At 33.5% G+C, this 21589-nt stretch overlaps 2 protein-coding genes and 2 non-coding genes across 4 annotated transcripts; 1 reads left to right on the forward strand and 3 right to left on the reverse strand.

The window, feature by feature from the left end:
• The first annotated feature begins 2564 nt into the window (after nt 1-2564).
• LOC131593806 (small nucleolar RNA R71) lies at nt 2565-2672 on the forward strand. The gene has a single exon (XR_009281186.1). It is a non-coding gene; the product is annotated as a small nucleolar RNA R71 (small nucleolar RNA).
• A 1639-nt stretch (nt 2673-4311) lies between these two features.
• Nucleotides 4312-4383, reverse strand: TRNAD-GUC (transfer RNA aspartic acid (anticodon GUC)). Its single transcript has one exon. It is a non-coding gene; the product is annotated as a tRNA-Asp (tRNA).
• A 6017-nt stretch (nt 4384-10400) lies between these two features.
• Nucleotides 10401-10983, reverse strand: LOC131660727 (uncharacterized). Its single transcript, XM_058930029.1, has one exon. The coding sequence runs from the start codon at nt 10902-10904 to the stop codon at nt 10542-10544; it is 363 nt and encodes a 120-aa protein (XP_058786012.1). The 5' UTR covers nt 10905-10983; the 3' UTR covers nt 10401-10541.
• A 244-nt stretch (nt 10984-11227) lies between these two features.
• On the reverse strand, nt 11228-14744 carry LOC131660726 (mechanosensitive ion channel protein 10-like). The gene is made up of 5 exons (XM_058930028.1): nt 14587-14744; nt 12787-14233; nt 12331-12451; nt 11950-12243; nt 11228-11875 (listed from the first exon to the last, which is right to left on the reverse strand). The coding sequence occupies exons 2-5, from the start codon at nt 14223-14225 to the stop codon at nt 11420-11422; spliced, it is 2310 nt and encodes a 769-aa protein (XP_058786011.1). The 5' UTR covers nt 14226-14233; nt 14587-14744; the 3' UTR covers nt 11228-11419.
• Nucleotides 14745-21589: the final 6845 nt, after the last annotated feature.

Below are 21589 nucleotides of genomic sequence, written 5' to 3' on the forward strand. Positions count from 1 at the left end.
ACTGATAAGCTCTTCCAGAGAAACTTCATTCAGATTCTTTGCAATCTTGAATGCAGTCACCATAGGACCCCATCTTCTGGGTAAGCTTCTGATGATCTTCTTTACGTGATCAGCCTTGGTGTATCCCTTGTCAAGAACTCTCAATCCAGCAGTAAGAGTTTGAAATCTTGAAAACATCTTTTCAATGTCTTCATCATCCTCCATCTTGAAGGCTTCATACTTCTGGATTAAAGCTAGAGCTTTAGTCTCCTTGACTTGAGCATTTCCTTCATGAGTCATTTTCAAGGACTCATATATGTCATAGGCCGTTTCCCTGTTAGATATCTTCTCATACTCAGCATGAGAGATAGCATTCAGCAAAACAGTTCTGCATTTATGATGATTCCTGAAGAGCTTCTTCTGATCATCATTCATTTCTTGCCTTGTCAGCTTTACGCCTCTGGCATTTACTGGATGTTTGTAACCATCCATCAGAAGATCCCATAGATCACCATCTAGACCAAGAAAATAACTTTCCAGTTTATCTTTCCAGTATTCAAAGTTTTCACCATCAAATACCGGAGGTCTAGTATAACCATTGTTACCGTTGTATTGCTCAGCAGAGCCAGATGTAGATGCAGGTGTAGACTTTTCACTTTCATCAACCATCTTTTACTGAAGCGTTTTTCTCTTCCTGAATCTTTTCTAAACACGGTTAAGTGCTTGCACCTTAGAACCGGCGCTCTGATACCAATTGAAGGATAGAAAAACACTTAGAAAGGGGGGGGGGTTTGAATAAGTGTAGCTTTAAAAACTTGACAGATAAAAATAAATTGCACAGTTATTTTTATCCTGGTTCGTTGTTAACTAAACTACTCCAGTCCACCCCCGCAGAGATGATTTACCTCAACTGAGGATTTAATCCACTAATCGCACGGATTACAATGGTTCTCCACTTAGTCAGCAACTAAGTCTTCCAGAGTCTTCTGATCACACACTGATCACTCCAGGAACAACTGCTTAGATACCCTCTAAGACTTTTCTAGAGTATACTGATCCACACGATCACTCTAGTTACAACCTGCTTAGATAACCTCTAAGACTTCCTAGAGTATTCTGATCCACACGATCACTCTAGTTCCTTACAACTTAATGTAATCAATTCTAAGAGTATTACAAATGCTTCTTAAAAGCGATAATCACAAACTGTGATATTTCTCTTAACGTTTAAGCTTAATCTCACTAATATATTACAACAGCAATGTAGTGAGCTTTGATGAAGATGAAGATTCTGAGCTTTGAATTTGAACAGAGTTTCAGCAAGTTAATAGACGTTGTTTTGTTCAGGATCGTTAACCTTGCTTCTCATCAGAACTTCATATTTATAGGCGTTGGAGAAGATGACCGTTGAGTGCATTTAATGCTTTGCGTGTTCCGTACAGCATCGCATTTAATGTTATACGCTTTTGTCAACTACCTCGAGCCTTGTTCACGCTGTGTCTACTGACGTAGCCTTTAATAGCTTTTGACGTTCCTTTTGTCAGTCAGCGTAGCTTGCCACTTGTACTTCCTTCTGATCTGATGTTTGTGAATACAACGTTTGAATATCATCAGAGTCAAACAGCTTGGTGCAAAGCATCTTCTGATCTTCTGACCTTGAAGTGCTTCTGAGCGTGATACCATCAGTACTTCAGTGCTTCTGTTCTCTTGTTCTTCTGATGCTTCCATAGACCCATGTTCTGATTCTGCTTCGACCATCTTCTGATGTCTTGCCAGACCATGTTCTGATGTTGCATGCTGAACCCTTTGAGACAAAGCTTCTGAGCGCTGAATTATGCGTACTCTTTATATATTTCCTGAAAAGGAAATTGCATTGGATTAGAGTACCATATTATCTTAAGCAAAATTCATATTATTGTTATCATCAAAACTAAGATAATTGATCAGAACAAATCTTGTTCTAACAGCAGTTACAACTGGTTCTTTGGGTGGCTCTGGCTTATTGTTATTCAACCTAGGGTTTATAGGGCCATCGTAAGCGGTTTCGCTTTGTAATGCAATAACGTTAGCATGGATTTTAGGGCTAGGTTATGGTTGTCTAGGGAATGATCCTCCATGTTTGGCCTGGGCATCTTGTTGTTGTGCTACTTAGAAAATTTGGGTTTCCAACATCTTGTTGTGGGTTACCATAGAATCGACTTTGTTTCCTAATTGGGTGATCAACTCATGTACGCGAACGCTTTGATTCATGAATTCTTTATTCTACTGAGTTTGAGTGGTAACGAAATTTTCCACTATCATTTCTAGATTGGAGTTTTGAGGTGCAGCTTGGTTAGGTTGAGTGTGTCTTTGGTTTTGGTGCCCTTGTGGTCTCTAAGGTGCAGTGTTTTGAGGAAACTTAGAGTTATTGTTCTTATAAGAGAAGTTTAGATGATTTCTGCATCCTGGGTTATCTGTGTTTGAATAGATATTTCCTTGGGCATAGTAGACCCGATCTATGATAAGTTCTGCTATAAGGCTACAATCGGCAGTGATATGTCCAGGTGTCCCACAAATAAAAGGTATGGATGATTAACCATTGTTCCAACCCATGGTGTGGGCATGCTCTTAGTAAATCTTTGTATCTTTCCCCAAGTGTCGTAAAGAGATTCATTATCTTGTTGAATGAATCTAGTTATTTGGTTCATAAGGACAACATTCTTACTTGGTGGAATTTATCTAGCAAGGAATACTTTCTTCAGGTCATTCCAAGTGGTAATAGAATTGTCTGGAAGGGAAACTAACCATGATCTAGCTCTATCTCTGAGCGGAAAAGGAAATAAAAGTAATCATATTGCCTCAGGTGCAACACCATTAGATTTCAATGTATCGGCCAGTTGGACAAACACTTTCAAGTGTTGGTTAGGGTTCTCTTTCGCTAAGCTAGAGAATTTGTTTTGTTATACGATTTACAACAAAACGGGATTAAATTCAAAATTATGAATTGTTATAGTAGGATTCACAATACTAGTATGAGGTTCTTCATTGGAGGGCAAGGCAAAATCCTTAAGGCGCTTACGATCTTGGTCTTCTGCCAATGCTCTCTTAATTTTTCGGAGCAAGTTTCGTGCTCGTACGTATCTTTCTGGTACAGCTATTGAATCTACTAAAGCTCTGGTACTGCGAGATCTTCGCATCTACCATAAGAAAGGGTTGCCTTAGTCTAGACTGTGTAACAACAAGATTTTGAAATTTGACGCAATTGGTCCCCGAAAATCGCGCCAAAAACTTAATCGGTGCTTTTTACAAGTATACGGATCGTATCAGAGTAATATAAAGAGTGTTGAACCCACAGAGACCTGGTCATCAATCTATCATTTTCTATCCTTAAGGTGTTTATCTAAGGCTAATAAAGTAAGATTTGGATTGCGTAAAATAAAGTAGATTCGACTTAAATTAATAGAAGAAAAAAAATGTTAGAATATGGATCTCATCAATTCGTTGATACTCTCAATGTTCATAAATTGAATCTATATGGGACAATATTTCTATTTTGAAAATAATCTATAGCATTAAAAAAAGCCATATAGGTTGGTGTACTTAAAGAAATAAGAATTGTAATTTTGTAAAACTATTATCATATTATATTTTTGTATTGGTGACTATTAATTTATTATTTTTTTAAATCTTTTATAGTGATTTATGATAATCAACGTATATAATTTTTTTTGCATATTTAAAGTTATTATTATAATATAGAATTGAGATATAATATTATATATTAGGTTGGTTATCTGAAATAGAATGTTAAATATTAGAATGGATCTTAATATTATATTTAGGCATTCAAGGATCAAGAGAGATTTAGATGTTGCAAATACTAGATGGATTCAATCTATCTGAATATATTTGATAATAGTGTTAATTTTATATTTTATCATTTGTGATCTATTTTTATGATTTAATATAGTTATTTTTTGAAAAATATGAAGTAAATTAAGAAGGTTTGAATTTAATAGAAAACAAAAAATGATTTAAACTAAAAAATAGTTAACAATTAGTATTTTAATAATTGAAATAAAAATTAATTATGAATATATTTTGGTATAAATGAATTATTAAGAGAGTGTACTGTAAATATATAATTGTGACATTAGAGTAATAATAATTGTAATTTCCTGTTTGAAAAAAAACAAGAGCAGCCCAAATAATGAGAGAGAGCCCACGATCCAGAAAGAAAAAGCAAAAGAGCTAACAGTTAAACGACGTCGTGTTTAGGAATGAATTCAAAAACGGAAAAAAAACGCTAAACGACGTCGTTTTGACGCAAAACACAAATAAAATGAAAAAATTCGCCGTTGCCGGGGATCGAACCCGGGTCACCCGCGTGACAGGCGGGAATACTTACCACTATACTACAACGACTCAGTTGTTTATTTTTTGTATCGTTTGTTATTAATATATTTTATGCAAACCATCATCATCAAGATAACACTTTTGTGGCTCTGGCTAAGTTCCCTTACATTATCTCATTCTCATCCGTCTGTTTATTGTTTCATTTCATACTGTTACCTTCAAAATAATCTCCAATTAATGAATACTCACTACTATATCACTACTACCACCACTACATCATTATGCATTCCAACTAACAACATTCTTCCACCCAATTTTACATCCAAATTCAACAATTACTCTAAGTTCTAACATAAACTCCTTATAATAATCTATTATTTTTTTAATAAAATAGCACCAACACTACTATAAATAAATCTTATTAGTCACCAAAAAATTCATTAAACAAAAAGAATATAATCTATTTGAATTTAAATAATTAAACAACGCACTAAAAAAAACTAATAAAATTATAATCTCATTAGTACAAAATACTATCAATAAAGTTACAAAATATGCATGTCATAGATTTTTTTTTATAATAAAATTCAAATCTTCAAAAAAACTTCCAACTAAAATAAATAAACAACTAACATTAATATTAATATTTAGCGAATCAAATATTGCACATGTTAAAAATTTAATAATGTATACAATAAATAATTGAACTTTTAAAATACTCCCCGAAGCTCACCTAATGGATCAGGGTGCCTGCGCAATTAAAATTTTTGGTAAAGGCAAAATATGTTAACACCGATGTCTTTACAGCATCTGTCTTCAAACTGAATAGATTCATCAGACTCAAAATTGATACTTAATTAAGATTGCAGAATGATAAACAACACAAAGAATTGTTAACAAATTTCAGTGCAACAACACCTAATCTGGAGGCTACCAAGCTAAGAAGGAAATCTCCACTACTGATTGTATCAATTCAAAGCTAAACAGTCTAAGTTTACAATTTCTCACTTAATCACTATCATGTGCAACTTTTACCTAGAAATCAACATCTAGATATGAGAAATCATCATCCCACTTCCTAAATCACCTCAGTGATATCTAACAGTCTCAATCCCAGTGACTATATCAAGAAAAATCTAACAAGAAGAGTGTTCTTCCAAAATAAAACTCAACTCTCATGCTTTAAAGCTTCAAGAGTGAGAACAATACTCAAATCATAACATAAAGACTTCTATGTGAGAATATTTTGTCTACCACAAGTATCAGAAGATAAAAGGGTGACATAAAACTACACAAAAGATTCTCAAACTTGCAACTCTAAGCCTCCCCTAATTTAAAAAATATAAAAAGTTCAGATTACATTAGGTCAGGACTTCTCTTTAAATACACCTCTGTTGTCCATGGGCTTCGAAATCTGCATTCAGATATTTCTTGATCCAAAAGCCGAGTGATGCACCAATTGTGCAGATAAATCTCCTTAAATCTTGGAACACAAATATCAAGTTTCCTAAACTGTCTTATCATCTAATTTTGACAACTTGTATACAGCTGGAGATATAAAACTTGTTCCGTATTAAATCTTCTTGACCTGTAAAAAATACTGAGATATATCCAAAGACGCTTGAAAAAATTTTCTATGATGGATTGCTAGAGTAGAGAACTATTTGGGTTCAAGGTTTATTTTCTTAAATATTTATTTGAGCCGAAAATCATATATTTGAAAATTTGATTTTAATTTTCTTAATTTTTTTCATCAGAAACAAAATGCATGCAAGATCCGATAGAATAATCTCGCACCCAACGTTTGATCTTCTCCAAAATTCAATAGATCGAAGATCTAAAATCTAGATCCTTAGGGAATTTGATTTTTATCTAGATCTCTAGGGAATTTAATTTTAATTTTAATATTAATATTATGTGTAAACAATGTAATATTTTGGGTAAAGTAAATAATCTTACCCCTCGATTTTTTTAAATAAACTAAGATATAAGATTTGCTAGTTTTGAAAATAATAAAAGTTCAAATATATATATATATATATATATATATATATATATATATATATATATATATATATATATATATATATATATATATATATATATATATATATATATATATATATATATATATATTATGGAAAGGGGTAGGAAAATCATATATACATACATATAAGATTTGCTAGTTTTGAAAATTGTATTTTTTTAAATGACCCGAAACTCGAAATCACACCCGTTTATACATATATATATATATATATATATATATATATATATATATATATATATATATATATATATATATATATATTATGGAAAGGGGTAGGAAAATTGTATTTTATGTATTTTGCTGCGGGTTCGGGTTTGGGTTAAAAAATCTGAATCCAACGGGTGTGGGCGTGGGTGTTAATTTTCCACCCGAACAACCTTATGGTTCGGGTGCCAATTTCGGGTGCGAGTTTGGGTAGTGCAAAACCCGCACCCGATTCGACGCGTTGCCATCCCTAATCATCATAAATTCAGGAGCTTTAATATTTGAGCACTTTAGAGTTTCTTGATGAAGAAATAATTTACCCCGAATGCCCAGTTGCTTGCAAGTTTTTAGAGGGCGTCAACCCGAGTATTCTGCTCTCTCGGGATATGCAAGATCTTTAATGATTTGAACTTTGACAACTTATCCTGATCTAAAGCTACATATTGTTGTAAAAAAGGTTTCTTGATTTGTGCCTCCCCTTTTGTTTGTGAGATCATGAGTTGGGAATTTATTTTTAATCTGACATTCTTTGCCCCCATTTCAACAACTAACGTGAGGCTGGCGATGACTGCTATATACTCGGCTTGATTATTAGTGATAGAAAATTCAAAACATAGCTACTATGATCACTATGTCGAATTTGTTCTCCAAAATAAGCTCGACTCCATTTCCCTGACTATTGGACAATCCATTTGTAAACACCACTCAAATAAGATCACGATCTGGTGTGCTTGGGGTCATCTATGCTAAGAAATCCGCGAACAACTATGCCTATAACGCTATCCTTGATTCGAAGGAAACATCAAATTTGGACATTTAGATGGACCATTTTGTTAGCCTTTCTGCTAAATTTGGGTGATGAAGCACTTGCTTTAAGGTTAAGTTAGTTCAGACTACTATGGCGTGTGCTAGGAAGTACAACAACAACTTCCTAGATGCAGTTACCAACGCCACTGTCGCCTTCTATATATTTTGATAGAGGGTTTTTGCTCCAACCAAGGATTTTGAGATGAAGCTTGACCCTTAGAAGGGTGGTCATTCAGTTAGGTTGGCATGTATAGTAGTGCTTGACCTGTTCCAACACTTTTATGCCACTTGTACTAGATTTCTATAATTGTAATAGTTTAATTGTGACTCATTAGGTTCAATTATTTGAGGAGGTAGTTACTTCCTTGAAACTTGGCCCTTTGGAGGGTAGTCATTCTTATTGCGTTTAGTGTTATTATTTCTATTCATGTTGCGATTCTAATTATTGTGTAGTTTTCTAGTTGTCTTCGGAGCAACACCTATAAATTTCATTTTTGATATTTGAAACAAAAAACACTTCTTCTTTATGATCTTGTTTCCATGATTCATCTTCAATGCATAAATAACTTTTCATCTAAAGGCATGCATCCCATGATGATTTCATGTGCTATTCCTTGGAATTCAGACTCCATAGTTTTTTAATTTGTCATTTGGTACTTTGAGGTAGTAGGTCACAACATATTTGTTTGCACCAACTTTCTTAGTGTGTTACTTCTTTTTCAAAGCTTATCCAATGTCTTTGGTAGGCTTGTAGACACTGTAGTAATCATATAACTCATAAATCAGACCATTCATAGTATAGTTTTCACAGAGACAGTCATTCTCATGCCACATGTATGCTTCTTTAGCCGTTTTATTCTTTTCGAATGAATTACCTCTTTTGTCCACGACTGACATGTCCTTAGTCAAGATAATGACAACCTTTCCCATTGTTAAGAAAAATAGCATTTTTTGTCACCGTTTGAAATGAATTTACTCAAATTTAAAGTTTTTGTTGAAGTCATAAACAACATAAATGATACCAATAATTTCTTCGGTAGATATGGTAGAAAGAAACATCTTTAAATTGTTGTTTTTGAATTACATAAAGTTTTAAAAATGATTTTTACCACCAAATTGTTGTTTCTTAGTAGTGAAATTCTGACACTTACAACAGATATCAAGACAGGTGTCCTAACAACACACAATGTCAAGACATATGTTATAACATCTGCTGACTTACAACACACTTATCAAAACTGGAAAATAAATTGCAGAATTATAAATAACGCAATGAATCGTTAACCTAATTCAGTGCAACGACATCTAATTTGGGGGCTACCAAGCCATGAAGAAAATCCACTATTAGTAATACTAGTTCAAAGTCTAAACAGTCCCAGTTTATAACTTCTCGCCTAATCCCTACCCAATGCTACTTCTGCCTATAAGTCGACATCTAGACCTGAGAAATCGATATTCCACTTCTAATCACCGCAGTGATAAAACGACCACACACCTTGTGACCAAGGAAACCCAAATAGAAAGATTATATTTTCCAATAAAAAAATACTTAGTTAAGCATCCTAACTAAGCACAATACTTGATCTTTGCTTAAAAGCTTTGATCAAGAACAATACTCAACTCTCTTGCTTAAAAGCTTGAAGAGCGAGAACACAAGTCCACCTCAATGTATCAGAAGATACATGAGTGACACAAAGAACAAAACACAGGAAAAACTTGAGAGACTCCCAAAACAACAATCCTTATTGCACCCACGGTTTTTCTTATGTGAATGCTTTACAAAACTAGGTTTCCCAAGTTCCTTTTTATAGACTCTTGCAGAATGAGCTTGGACTTTAAAATAAATCCATTCTTCCCCTTTTTGAAAACAACTACAAGATCTTTACACATAATAGGAACAAATCAAATTAAATAGAATCTTAGTTTTTCAAAAGAAATTTCAAAGATTCTTTTTCTAAAAACAAAGACTAATCTACATTTGTCCTAAACATCCATTGATTGTCTGCGCCTGTAATTATTATTTGAATATTCCAGATTCTCATATTTTTCAATCAAATCTTTCAAGGTTAAAAAACCAGTCTAAACTGTCAGGATATTCTGGTGTAGGATGTCACAACATCTAGCAAAACATCTGTCAAAACACATAACAGTTGAACCTATTTTGACAGCTGAACAAGATGTTTCAACATCTTGCTCAACATTAGTTAAAAACCATGTTTTAACAAAATTATGCCAATTACAAAAACCATAAAACTAACAAGTAGCATAATAGGTTGTTATCTTTAAGAAGTTTTGTGTCACTAACCAAAATTAGTCAAGTAGACTATCAACCACAAAGTCTTTGTGATAAAATAGTCCAATCAAATGGTATTGCATCCTACTGCGCTATAGACACCATTATAGTAAACACCCTAAGTAATGGTTGCAAGATCACTCATGATAATTTCTCTAACATAATGTTTCTCTCTCAAAATGCAACTAATTCTTTAAGGATAATATTTTCAAGAAATACTTGGAAAATTCGATGAGTATAATGGTGAAGAAAAAGGGGCTCTGAAAACTTAAAGAGCGCGAAAAAGAGAGCAAGAAAGGAAAAATCCAAAGTATTTGGTGTATTTTGATACGAGATTGAAAGTCTATTTGTATTGAAAGTTTTGGATCCGACCTATGAACAAACTAATCATATCATTTGAAAGTTAGTGAGTGGGTGAAGATGGACAAAAACATGGGAAAGAATTCATAGTGGAGTTCAATTAAGTTGTGTGGGAGATAAAATCGGGAGAGATGACACATAGTCTAACAAATCCTAAACCCAGTCTCATCTTACTAAATGAATGTTGATTGTAATTTGTAAATGTACTCAGTCAAATTAATGCTTTAACATAAATTGTTCCATCAAATTTTGGTACCAAATTGCGAGTATAAAAGGTAGTGATTGATTGTAAGATGCATGAAGAAAAACTTACCAAAATCTAGTCCAAACTCATATCCAATTAAAGTGAAAACAAGAAGAATATAGAGAATATAAGATAAGGAGAAACTGAGATTAACTGTTAAGTAAACAAACATATAAGTAAACCAGTTGCATAAACATATTACATACAAACAAGCCAGAAACTAAATCAAAAGCTCATAAAATTCAAAAGCTTTTCTAGACATACTTAATTTAAGCTCTCTTAACAGGATCAAAGTTGGAAACTCCAATAACAGCTCCAAGTATAGCAGTTAACACAGCTCCACCAGCAAAAATGCTTAGCAGAAAGTTCTGGAGAGAAGGTGAGAGATCAGATCCAGCTGCATGAGCCACATCAGGAATTACCATGGAAGCTGTCAAGGATGCAGCTGTAAGTGCTGTCACTGCCTTCTCTTTCAAAGATGCATTGATCACAACCTTGGATTTTGACTGTGTGATTCTCTTTGGTTGTGTTACTGGTAGTGGTCTGAAAAGGGATTGGGAGGATGGGTTTTTCAGCTTGTTTTGGGTTGAAGAACTAAGTGGTAGAGCTGTTGCAAAAGAAGCAGAAGCCATTTTTTTGGTCTTGTTTGTTTTGCTTCTGATGTTCTCTGCTCAAAAGTTTTGTGGTTTGATACTCTGATAAGGTAATGGTTACACAAAGATTTTGATAGGTGGAAATTGGAGATTTTCTGATGAGGTGGCATATGTTGGTTATCCTACGTGGAACATTCTCCACCTGATATTCAGAAGATAAGATTGTCATCTCATAAGGTTACACTTGCCATAATCTTATACATTCGTCGATGTGTTGATGGTCGTTAGATCAAGATCAGACAGTATAGAAAGCGATAGAAAAAAAGGAACAAAAAAAATCTCCATACAACAAACATCAGAAGTAATGTTGAACCTTAGGACAAAATTTTACATTGGTTCACTTCAAGCATTATACATAAGACTCAAAGAGTCTTGAATACATTATTTAATAATCATACACAAAACTTTTGATATTATTGTCTATTAAGGACTTTACTTTCACTACACACAGAACCTAAAGAAACACATACATGAGTAAGAAACATCATCTGAGATTAACTGGTATCAGGTTCCATGTGTCTGAGATGAACACCTTGATGAAGAAGGCTGTATCTGATATTGAGCTCTTCAAATATTCTCTTTACTTCAATCACTAATTCACTTGTCCTTTTGCATTTCTCCCCAAAGTCTTGAAAATTCATTGTGTGAGTAACATAAAGACCCATCTTAATCTTATTTACATTTTCAATTTCCTTCACAAACAAGCAAAACACTGGATGCCAGTATTGTGGATTCCTCTCCAAATACCTCTTTACTTTTTCTTGCAGTGCTCCAATTTTCTCTGCTGGTGTCGTAAAATCAATGGAAAACTCTACACCTTCAGTCATATTCGGGCTTCTGTAATAATTGCTAATCGGTTTCATGGCGAGGACTGAATTTGGATAATACATTTTTTCATTATTAAGCTTCAAGAATACTGTTGTCAATATATTCATTTCTTCAACCAATAGCTGCCAGATAATTTGTAAGGCATTAATACACGAATCTCAAAACAAGAAAAGTAAATTTGGTTTCTATATATTACCTCGACACCATCTATAACACATCGATCACCAACGTCAAATGGATGCATTACAAACACGAAGACGATGGATTCAAATATATTCTTGCACGTGTTTCCAAACATGAAAGCTGCAAGTACTAGCTGTGATGACAGGAATACAAGTACTTTTGTTGTTGCAATCTCCATTAGAAGAAGCCACACGACTACGATCACCACTACTAGGAACGCTGTCACAAGCTTGTTTAGTTGTTTAACCGCTGTTTTAGTGTCGTTTAAGGCGTGTGCGAGTGCTCTGCGTTCTTGATATACCTTCAACTGAAAAATAAGAACATCATAGTCCAAACAGAATTTTAATCCTTCATGACGGTGATGACAAATGTTATTAAACATACAAAACCTTACCACCCAATCTGCTAAAGATTTTCTGGTAATTAGCCCTGTCTCTGCATCAGCCAGTAGAGGAAATACCAAAAGAACTTCTTCCTTATTCATGAAGCGACGGAGTTCATCCTCATCAATGTCCCTATTCATAATGAGAGCACTTTTAGCATCAACAAAAATAGAAAATGCATTTAGGCCCTATTTGGATAAACAACTTAATTAAGCGTTGTAGCATAAACATTTATCATATAAGTGCTTATGTATAAGCTATTTCAATAACAAATATAAAATAAGCTCAAATTTTTTCGTTTAAGCTATAGGTTGTTTCAATTAGCTTTGAAATCTTATAGATATGTTAGAAGTTGTTTTCCTAAAATCTCTGAAACAGTCTTACGAATGTTAATGCTAGTTGATAAACTTAAATAAGTCAATCCAAACAAACCGCTACCAGAACAGTTCTATAACATAATAGCTTACTTGCAACAAGGGGAAGCAGCAACATTCTTGAAAACATAATAGGCTGCAGCAGTTGCTTCCATCTCATTAGTAATTTCTTTACCAGTTTGTTCATTTTTTACATCATAAAAACTTTCATCATGTGAATTAGAGATTGTGGAGAGCCTTGAATTCATCACTGCATCTACCAAAATCTTCATAGTCCACGCGGAAACTTTCTCTTGCTTCATCTTGTGAAGTTTTTCCATATCGATAACCTCTTTCTTTGTGCCATCTTTACCAGTTATACTCGTGAAACTAAATCGACCAAAACTTTGGCACCCGCCGATTTTCTCACCCTCTTCCATAAGTGGAGGCCCAGAGAGAGTTTGCAGAACATATTGATGGAAGATCGATTCTTGAATTCGATCAAAGAAAGATTTCACATGGAAATTCGATGCCAAAATCTTTAGCAACAATGTCTTTATAACCCACAAAAATGCTCCAATGAGAAGGGAAACAAGAGTCCATGTTACATCATTCATAATCTTTGCGACCAATTTGGATCGCTGGATCCCGTGATGTATAAAAAGCGTCCACGTGACAAGAACCAAACTGATCCAAATGAAAACCTGGACACAAATCTTCATTCCATGGACAAAATAAAGCACCTTTTTCCTCAACAAAAAGTTCATTTCAATCAAGAAAACAACAAAGTGCATGAACCATTTGGTAACTAGCATGCCACAAAAGGTCACCATCGCAAGCATACACCACCTCCAAAGCCCTAAACTCCAAATCTTTGTCCTTCTAAGTTCCTCAACTGCTAAGCTAACCAATAAGCAACCTGCAATGCTCACAAACACGAACAACTCAATCGAAACCTTAGTCGTTAGTATCTTACGATTGCCTTTACTAAATTCAACTTTCTTGTAGATAATTTCATCAGGATCCTCATCATCAGAAGAAACTGCAGATTCCGTCATAGGTGTTCTAGGCGTGACGACAGAAGTAAACGAAACAGTTCGATTAACCGTTCCGGATATGTTATCAGGTGAATATGATCCTTTATTGAATGAGTTCCTATAAGGTGAATTACTAGCAGCTAATTCTTCTTGCAAATTTGAAGAAACAAAATTCTCTTCAAAAAGGTTTCCATCAATAGGGTAAGGTTGTTCACCAAATCTTGATTTGGGCTTGGAATACACTGATCTTACAAAAGTCTTTCTTATGGGAGCTTTTGGGGGTTTATTCGGGCTTGGGGTGAACATTATCTCAGGGGAAACATAGTTTAAAGGTGGTGGTGATTTTGAAGGAAGCTCATTTTCACATTGAGGCAAAGATTCAAACACTTTCAACTCATGATCATGATGATCTTGGCCATGGCTCTCTCCACCCACATTTGGAATCACCACCACCACTTCTCTTTTCTTCTCCATCATGCTTACTTCACCACCTTGATGCTTATTATTACCATCCATTCACCACCCTATACATATGAGAAAACCATAAACATGTTAAAGTTGATAAACAATCTAACTATGTCATGAAAATCAAATCTTTGAAGCAAGTAATGTTGAACAATAATTGGAAATGAAATCATTAAAACAAAATGGAGCAAGTTGAAAATATAGTATTACTATAGTATTTATTATTGTTATTATTATAGATAAACAAATAAAAAGCAATAGAGCATGAAAGAAAAAAGACCAAGAAAGAAACTAGTTGTCTCTGACAAAAAAAACACATGTACTAGGATTTGTTCACTTTGTACTAGGAATCTAGAATTGACCCTTTTGAGAATGATTAAGATTTAAGGAATTTAAGGATAGCTTGACTTACATGTACAACAGTGGTTACGGCGGTTTATGCTAATGCTCTTAGAGCAGAAAAGCAGAACATGAAATGTTAATGACAATGGATTAGCTTCTCTGAGGTACGCTATTTAAGGATTTTAGGCCCATCTTTTGCTGATGATCATTATACCTATCACATCTCAAGAAAAATAATGTGTCTCAAGATAATAAATATCATTTTCAGTTTTCAAAATAATTTGATTATAATTTTTAATTGTATTATGTTGTTATGTGTATCATTATTAAGTTAGCATATTTAGCTTTACATTATGATGATAGTTACTCCTTCCATCCTATAAAAGAACATCTCATTTGAAATTTCTCTATTGAATAAGTTGTCATTTAATATTTTAAATAAATAGAGTGGCCAGAGATGCTTTAGAGTTTGTGTTAGAGTTTGTGTTTGTTAGAGCAACCTTATGCGGGTGATAAGAAAAAAAAACCTTTCGCGGGTGATAAGTTCTATTTTAGAGGTAATTTTTGTGAGATAGAGCAAACTCACGAGGGTGAGAAGTTCTGTATTTGAAGTATTTCCTGGTGAATTTAGAATGTCACCCTCACCCTTAAGGGCTTCTAAAAAATTATAGTCGCCACCCTAACAATGGTAGTGGACCGTTGAATCCCTATTTCATAAGGAGACGCAAGTTATTCCATTGACTCCTTTTTTGCATTATCTCTGACCAAGACATGTCACTTTCCACGTTTTTCTATACTGGAAAGGGTGGGGCGTGTCGTGGGCAATATCATCTCCTTGTGGGCGTCATGATCTCGTCGCCACTTTGAGGATGATATGATCTCCTTGCCCCCCTTAGGGTTGCTCACAAATATACCAGTACACAATCCCTCAAGCACAAGGGCTTGGTAAAGGGTGAAATGCTTAATTTACTGTGTTAGGGGACTCTACCAAATAAGACTCTTATCCTCTCAGGCGAGGTGTTTAGACGAGCCTGTCTGACGAGACTCCTATCCCCTCAAGCGAGGAATTTATATGAGCTTGTTGGATCAGACTCTAAGTCCCTCAGACGAGGCTTTAAGTTGTGTCTCTCAGGGCATACTTTATTAGAGTCCCTCAAGCGATACTTTAAGTTGTGTCTCTCGGGGCTGACTTTAGTCGAGTCTCTTAGAAGAGAATTTAAATTGAGTTTGTCTGATAAGACTATTAGTCCTTCATGTGAGGCATTTGGACGAGTTTGTTTGATGAGACTCTAATTCCCTCAGACGAGGCACTCAAATGAACTTGTTTGACGAGACTCTTTGTCCCTCAGGCGAGACTTTAAATGAGCGTGTTTGGAAATACTCTAAGTCTCTCAGGAAAGGCATTTATATAAGCCTTTACGATGAGACTCTTAGTCCCTCAGGCAATGCATTTATAGGAGCTTACCTGACGAGACTCTTAGTGCCTCAGGTGAGGCTTTAGATAAATCACTCTAAGGAGACTCTAAGTCCTTCATGAGAGGCGTTTAGATGGGGTGATTCCTATACACATAGCGTATTCGTATTGCCCATGAGATCGACAACGATCTTCTAGTGGAAGTCCAACATTCATGTATTTCCTTAAGAGGTGGGAAGGATCTTCCTATGGAAGTACAACATTTGTATATTGTCTTAAGAAGTGGCAAGGACCTTATTGTGGAAGTCTAGTATTCATATATTTCCTCAAGAGGCATCAAGGATCTTCGTGTGAAAGTCTAGAATTTTGTACATTGCTTTGAGAGGTGACAATAATGTTCTCGTGGAAGTCCAACATACTTAATATTAAAACCAAAATATTCTTTTTACTCATAAATATTCATAAATACGAACATAAGTGGGCAATACCCCCCCTCTAAAAATTCATAAATAACTTAACTATCATAATATTCTAACCAGGTGGAGCTCAATTCATGGGGATGAGTGTCCTATCCAATTTCTCCAGCTTATATATGCTCTATATGGTAGCTTAAAGAATATACGATATGATCCTTCCCAGTTGAGCTAAAATTTTCCATGTTGAGCAGGCAAAACAATTTGTCTTAACACCAAGTCACCTTCATGCATTTTCCTTTGCATTAATTTAGAGTTGTATCTTCTGGCCACTCTCTTCTTGGCGGGAAAATCTAGGATGTGGGAGACATTTCTTACTCCGTCGATTAAATTAGTGGCACGCCTCAGCCCTGAATCTTTTATCTCCGGTCAAATTGAGAACGGTGATCCCTACAAGTAGCATAGTGATAAGTGCAAAAATGTAGTTATTTTGTGTTTGTAAATAGTGGCACTTATCGATACTTTTTGTTAATACCGTTTGAATAATTCACCATTTTATGTATAAATACGTATACTTTGTGAATAGTTGTATTTTCATATAATTTTATACATTTTGATAGTTTTTGTGTCTTTTTGTAGGTATTCTTGTGTATTTGGAGCATGAGCAATAAAGTGTCGAAGACATCGCTTCAAACGCGCAATTTTGAGTGATTCATCGGAAGATAAGGCTCAAAATAAGGATGATAAAAATCAGAAATTTGGTTTCTATTTATTCATTTTTAGATAGAGCATGGAATAATCTTTCTAACGCTTCGAACCGGGCGTAAATCGTAGTTACGCTTCTCAAGTTATGACCAAAACAAGATTTCATTTTTCTGTTGAGCAGACTAAGCGGGCTTGACCGCGCTAAGCGCGGTCTGGGAGACTTAAAGACCAATTCTGGCAGAAAGTAGGGCACTTAGCGCGGGTTTTTGGGGCTAAGCACGGTCTGGCGGTTTAAGACCAATAAAAGACACCGTGCTTAGTGCGGTGGGCGTGCTTAGCGCGGTGTGCGATTTTCAGTTTTGCATATATGTTGTAAAATCAAATTTTTTTTTAGGTTTTTTATCATCTCTTTCCCCCATAGAAGAGCTCTGATCCATTTTTGATAGTTTAGAGGCTTAGGAAACACCATTGGGTGCTACATCATGTGGATTGACTATGGATTTGTCTCGATTGCCTTGACACGGTGAGAGTTTCCGGTTCATCTTCTTTCTTCCCTATGTTTCATTCCAATGGTGGGTTTTGTATGTATATTTCTACTCTTATTGTATGTACATTTGTTGATCTTGGGATCGTTTATATATTCACTTTACAAATCATCATTGTTGTTGTTCTTGATCTTTTTACTTAAATGTTTTGGATTTGTGTTGTTGTAGAAATAGACATCATAGATCTTGATTAGGAATAATAAATGTTAGTTTCTAGATTTCAGACATGGATTTAGGGCTAACAATCGTAATGGGTATCAATTTTAATGTCTCCGTGTTGTTTGTGTCGGTTGAGACATCGCTGATGTGAATAGTGCGGTTGAGCTTTCGTCGGTGTTGCAGAAATGGACACTGATGTGGTGTCTCGGTTGATGCCTGGTGATTTTGATGCGTATTGTGAGTGTGTTACGATAAGATCTTCCGATTTAAGTATTCGACGGGTAGAACGAAATGCAATTCCATAACTATTTCTCTTAAACTATTGAGATTGTTTATTTGCTTTTATTTACATTTCCCGCAATTACCTTTCCGCACCCAAATCATGAAACTTAGAACGCGAGATAGTTGAACGGCAATTTTTCTCAACCAATCTCTATGGACTACGATACGATATAACCTATATCACCCGGTAATAATAAATCTATTACTTTTTGCTTGCCGCTTTACCGCTTCAACACATAGCATCTATCCTGTATACCATGGTGAAATGGGTTTCCTTGGTTGTTGAATGAGGGTGGTATGATACGACTACAATATCTCATGGAGTAATTCAGCCCTTAATCATTTGGCATCATCCAACTTTTTCTTGATCACTTTCAATATCACTTTATTCAACGACTTTTCTTGCCTATATGCTTGTGGGTGGGCGATACACACAAACTTTATTTGCATTCCCAAATCGCATAAGAATTCAGTAATTGTATAGGCGAATTGCGTTCCATTGTCATAGACGATAACTCCTAATAGCTCAAACTTACACATGATTTTTCTCCAATAGAAATTGCGAATACTTTCTAATATAATTTTGGCGACAACCTCCGCCTCTATCCACTTTGTGAAATAGTCAATTCTACAGTAAAAAAATTTAATTTCTCAGAAGCCAAAGGGAATGGGCCTAGGATGTCCATCCCCCATTAATAAAAAGTCCATGGTGATGTCATGGAGTGAAGGAGCTCAACTGGGGCGTGATGTAGATCGGCGTGTCTATGACATCAATCACATTTCTTGATGAACTCCACAATATCCTTCAACAAGGGAGGCCAATAGTAGCCTACCCTTGTTAGTTTGTGCGTGAGGGCTCGACTGCCAATGTGGCTACCGCATGCTCCCTAGTGAACCTTAGCGGGGATTAAGGCGATTTCGTGTTCCCCTAGGCATCATAGAATTGGGGAGGCTTTTCCCATCTTGCAGAGTTTCCCCACTAGAAGGGTATATTTGGATGCTTGCTTCCAAACCTTCTTCGCCTCTACCTCCTAGTAGAGAAGCTCGTCCTTCTGTAGATAACGCGATATAATTTGTTGGACTTGAGACTTCGCACACAAGAGGAGGGTGAATTGTGACTTTTGAAAAAAAATGGTTTTAAAAATTTTAGAAAGTAAAATCAGAGTTTAAAAATATTTTTTTGAAAAACTTAGCATCGAGAAAAATATAAGGAAGAAAATAAATTACGGAAATTTAAAATAGTTAGGGGAAGAAGAAGAACACCAAGACTTCGTCATGTCCCCAAGAATTGATCTTGAGAGTATCAAATAAACGTTGAGAGATTTTAGTAGGAAAGACTCATGAACCCCCTTATATAAGAAAATGATGGTTGATCTTCAATTAAATAATACAAGATGATATATATGGGCGTTTGCGTCTTTTCTTCAAAATAAACTTAGGGGTGGAGTGACCAATATTTCTTCCCAATGGTGGATTGAAGTAGTTACTCCTCTTTCCACAAACACAAATCTTGGAGCAGTTCGTATTCAAGTTCCTAAACCTTTGAGCCCAAAAACCTTGGTTTACACGGGATAATCAATAACCTGTAAGATTTTAACACCGAAATAATCTCGAACCTGTAAAACATTAATATCGGGTTGAACTTTACGCTATCTTAATTTTAATATCGGACTAACCAAAAATTTTAAAAATTTTATCACGGACTGATTTCTAAATTAAATTAAAATTAAATCATACAATCTCAATCCAAATTTTTTACAATGAAGCAAGTAATGTTTTTTTTTTTTTTTTGACAAAATGAAGCAAGTAATGTTGAACAATAATTACAAATGAAATCATTAAAACAAAATGGAACAAGTCGAAAATATAGTATTAGTATAGTATTTAGGGTTAAATACTATTCACCCCCTGCCAAAGTAGCGAGATTCGGTTTTCCCCCTTATTAAAAAAAAAATTAGCCTTCGCCCCTTAGAAAAGGGGATTCTGTTTCCAGGAACCCCCTGTTCCATGCTGCTGGAAAAATAGCAAATAAATAAGTTGCACAACCCAAGATTCGAACACGGCTCCAAGGGGTTCACATGTAGTCCCTCTACCACTAGGCTATAGAAGCTTTCAAGTTTTACATATGGAAGGATCTGTATATCTAACATATTTTCTACTTTTCTACTTTTTTTTCAATAAAAGTATAGATTCATATTTATAATGTATTATTTATTTATAAATTTATTATTAATATGTATATATTACTTTATGTATTATTTATTTATTTATTTATTTATTTTACATAAACTTTTTTTTAATAATTTTATTTAAATGTTTTTTTATTTAGTTTTTTTAATTTATATAAACGTTTTTTTAATAATTTTATTTAAATGTAATATTTAATAATTTATATAAACATTTTTTTAATAATTTTCATAAACATTTTTTTAATAATTTATATAAACATTTTTTTAATAATAATATTAATAATAAATAATTAAGTAATAAATAAATATTAATAATATTAATAATAACTAATTAATACATAACTAATATTAATAATAAATAAATAAAATAAGTAAATAAAGTAATATATAAAATATTAAATAAAGATTTAAATAAATAAAATAATAAATAAAGTAATAATATCCAACTTTTAAAAAACATTTTAAAAAAAGATTTATATAATTAGAACGTTTTTAATTATAAAAAACATTTATATAATTAAAACGTTAATTAAAAAAACATTTATATAATTATAACGTTAATTAAAAAAACATTTATATAATTATAAAAAAACATTTATATAATTAAAACATTAATTAAAAACATTAATTAAAAACATTTATTAAAATTATTAAATAATACATTTATATAATTATAAAAAAACTGAAGAAAACATATAAATAAAATTATTAAAAACGTTTATATAAATTAAAAAAACTTTAATAATATAAATATAAAAAAAGCTGTACATATTTATTAAAAAAATGTTTATTAAAAAAATTAAAAACATTAATTATTAAACTTTATTCAATTTTAAAAAAATTATTCAACTTTATTAAAAAACATTTTAATTAACATTTATATATATTATATTATATAATTAAATAATACATTTTAACGTTTTTTTTAAATTTATTTAAATTTTTTTTAAAAAAAGCTGTACATATTTATTAAAAAAAAATGTTTATTAAGAAAATTAAAAACGTTAATTATTAAACTTTATTCAACTTTAAAAAAATTATTCAACTTTATTAAAAAAAACGTTTTAATTAACATTTATATATATATATATATATATTATATTATATAATTATAAAAAAAAACTTTAAAATATTTAATTTACGTTTTTTTATAATTATTTAACATACAGTTTTTTTAAGTATATATGTACAGCGTTAAATAACACATTTAAGTATAGCAGGAGCAATCTTATTTCAATTAAAACGAATTGGTTTAGTGGTTTGGGGTTGGTTTATATCCATGTGCTCATGGGTTCAATTCTCATGGGAATTTAAGGGTAGCCTTACTTACATATACAACAGTGGTTACGGCGGTTTTTGCCAATGT

The sequence above is a fragment of the Vicia villosa genome, linkage group LG3, assembly GCF_029867415.1.
Source record: "Vicia villosa cultivar HV-30 ecotype Madison, WI linkage group LG3, Vvil1.0, whole genome shotgun sequence".
Classification (NCBI taxonomy): domain Eukaryota; kingdom Viridiplantae; phylum Streptophyta; class Magnoliopsida; order Fabales; family Fabaceae; genus Vicia; species Vicia villosa.

Bases quoted from the DNA above. Each gene is read 5' to 3' on its own strand.
- LOC131660727 (XM_058930029.1), bottom strand. From the start codon at position 10,904: ATGGCTTCTGCTTCTTTTGCAACAGCTCTACCACTTAGTTCTTCAACC.
- LOC131660726 (XM_058930028.1), bottom strand. From the start codon at position 14,225: ATGGATGGTAATAATAAGCATCAAGGTGGTGAAGTAAGCATGATGGAG. The intron at 12,452-12,786 runs GTAAGCTATTAT...CATTATGAATAG, and splicing joins GCTGCTTCCCCTTGTTGCAA to GGACATTGATGAGGATGAAC. The intron at 12,244-12,330 runs GTAAGGTTTTGT...CTTATTTTTCAG, and splicing joins AATCTTTAGCAGATTGGGTG to TTGAAGGTATATCAAGAACG.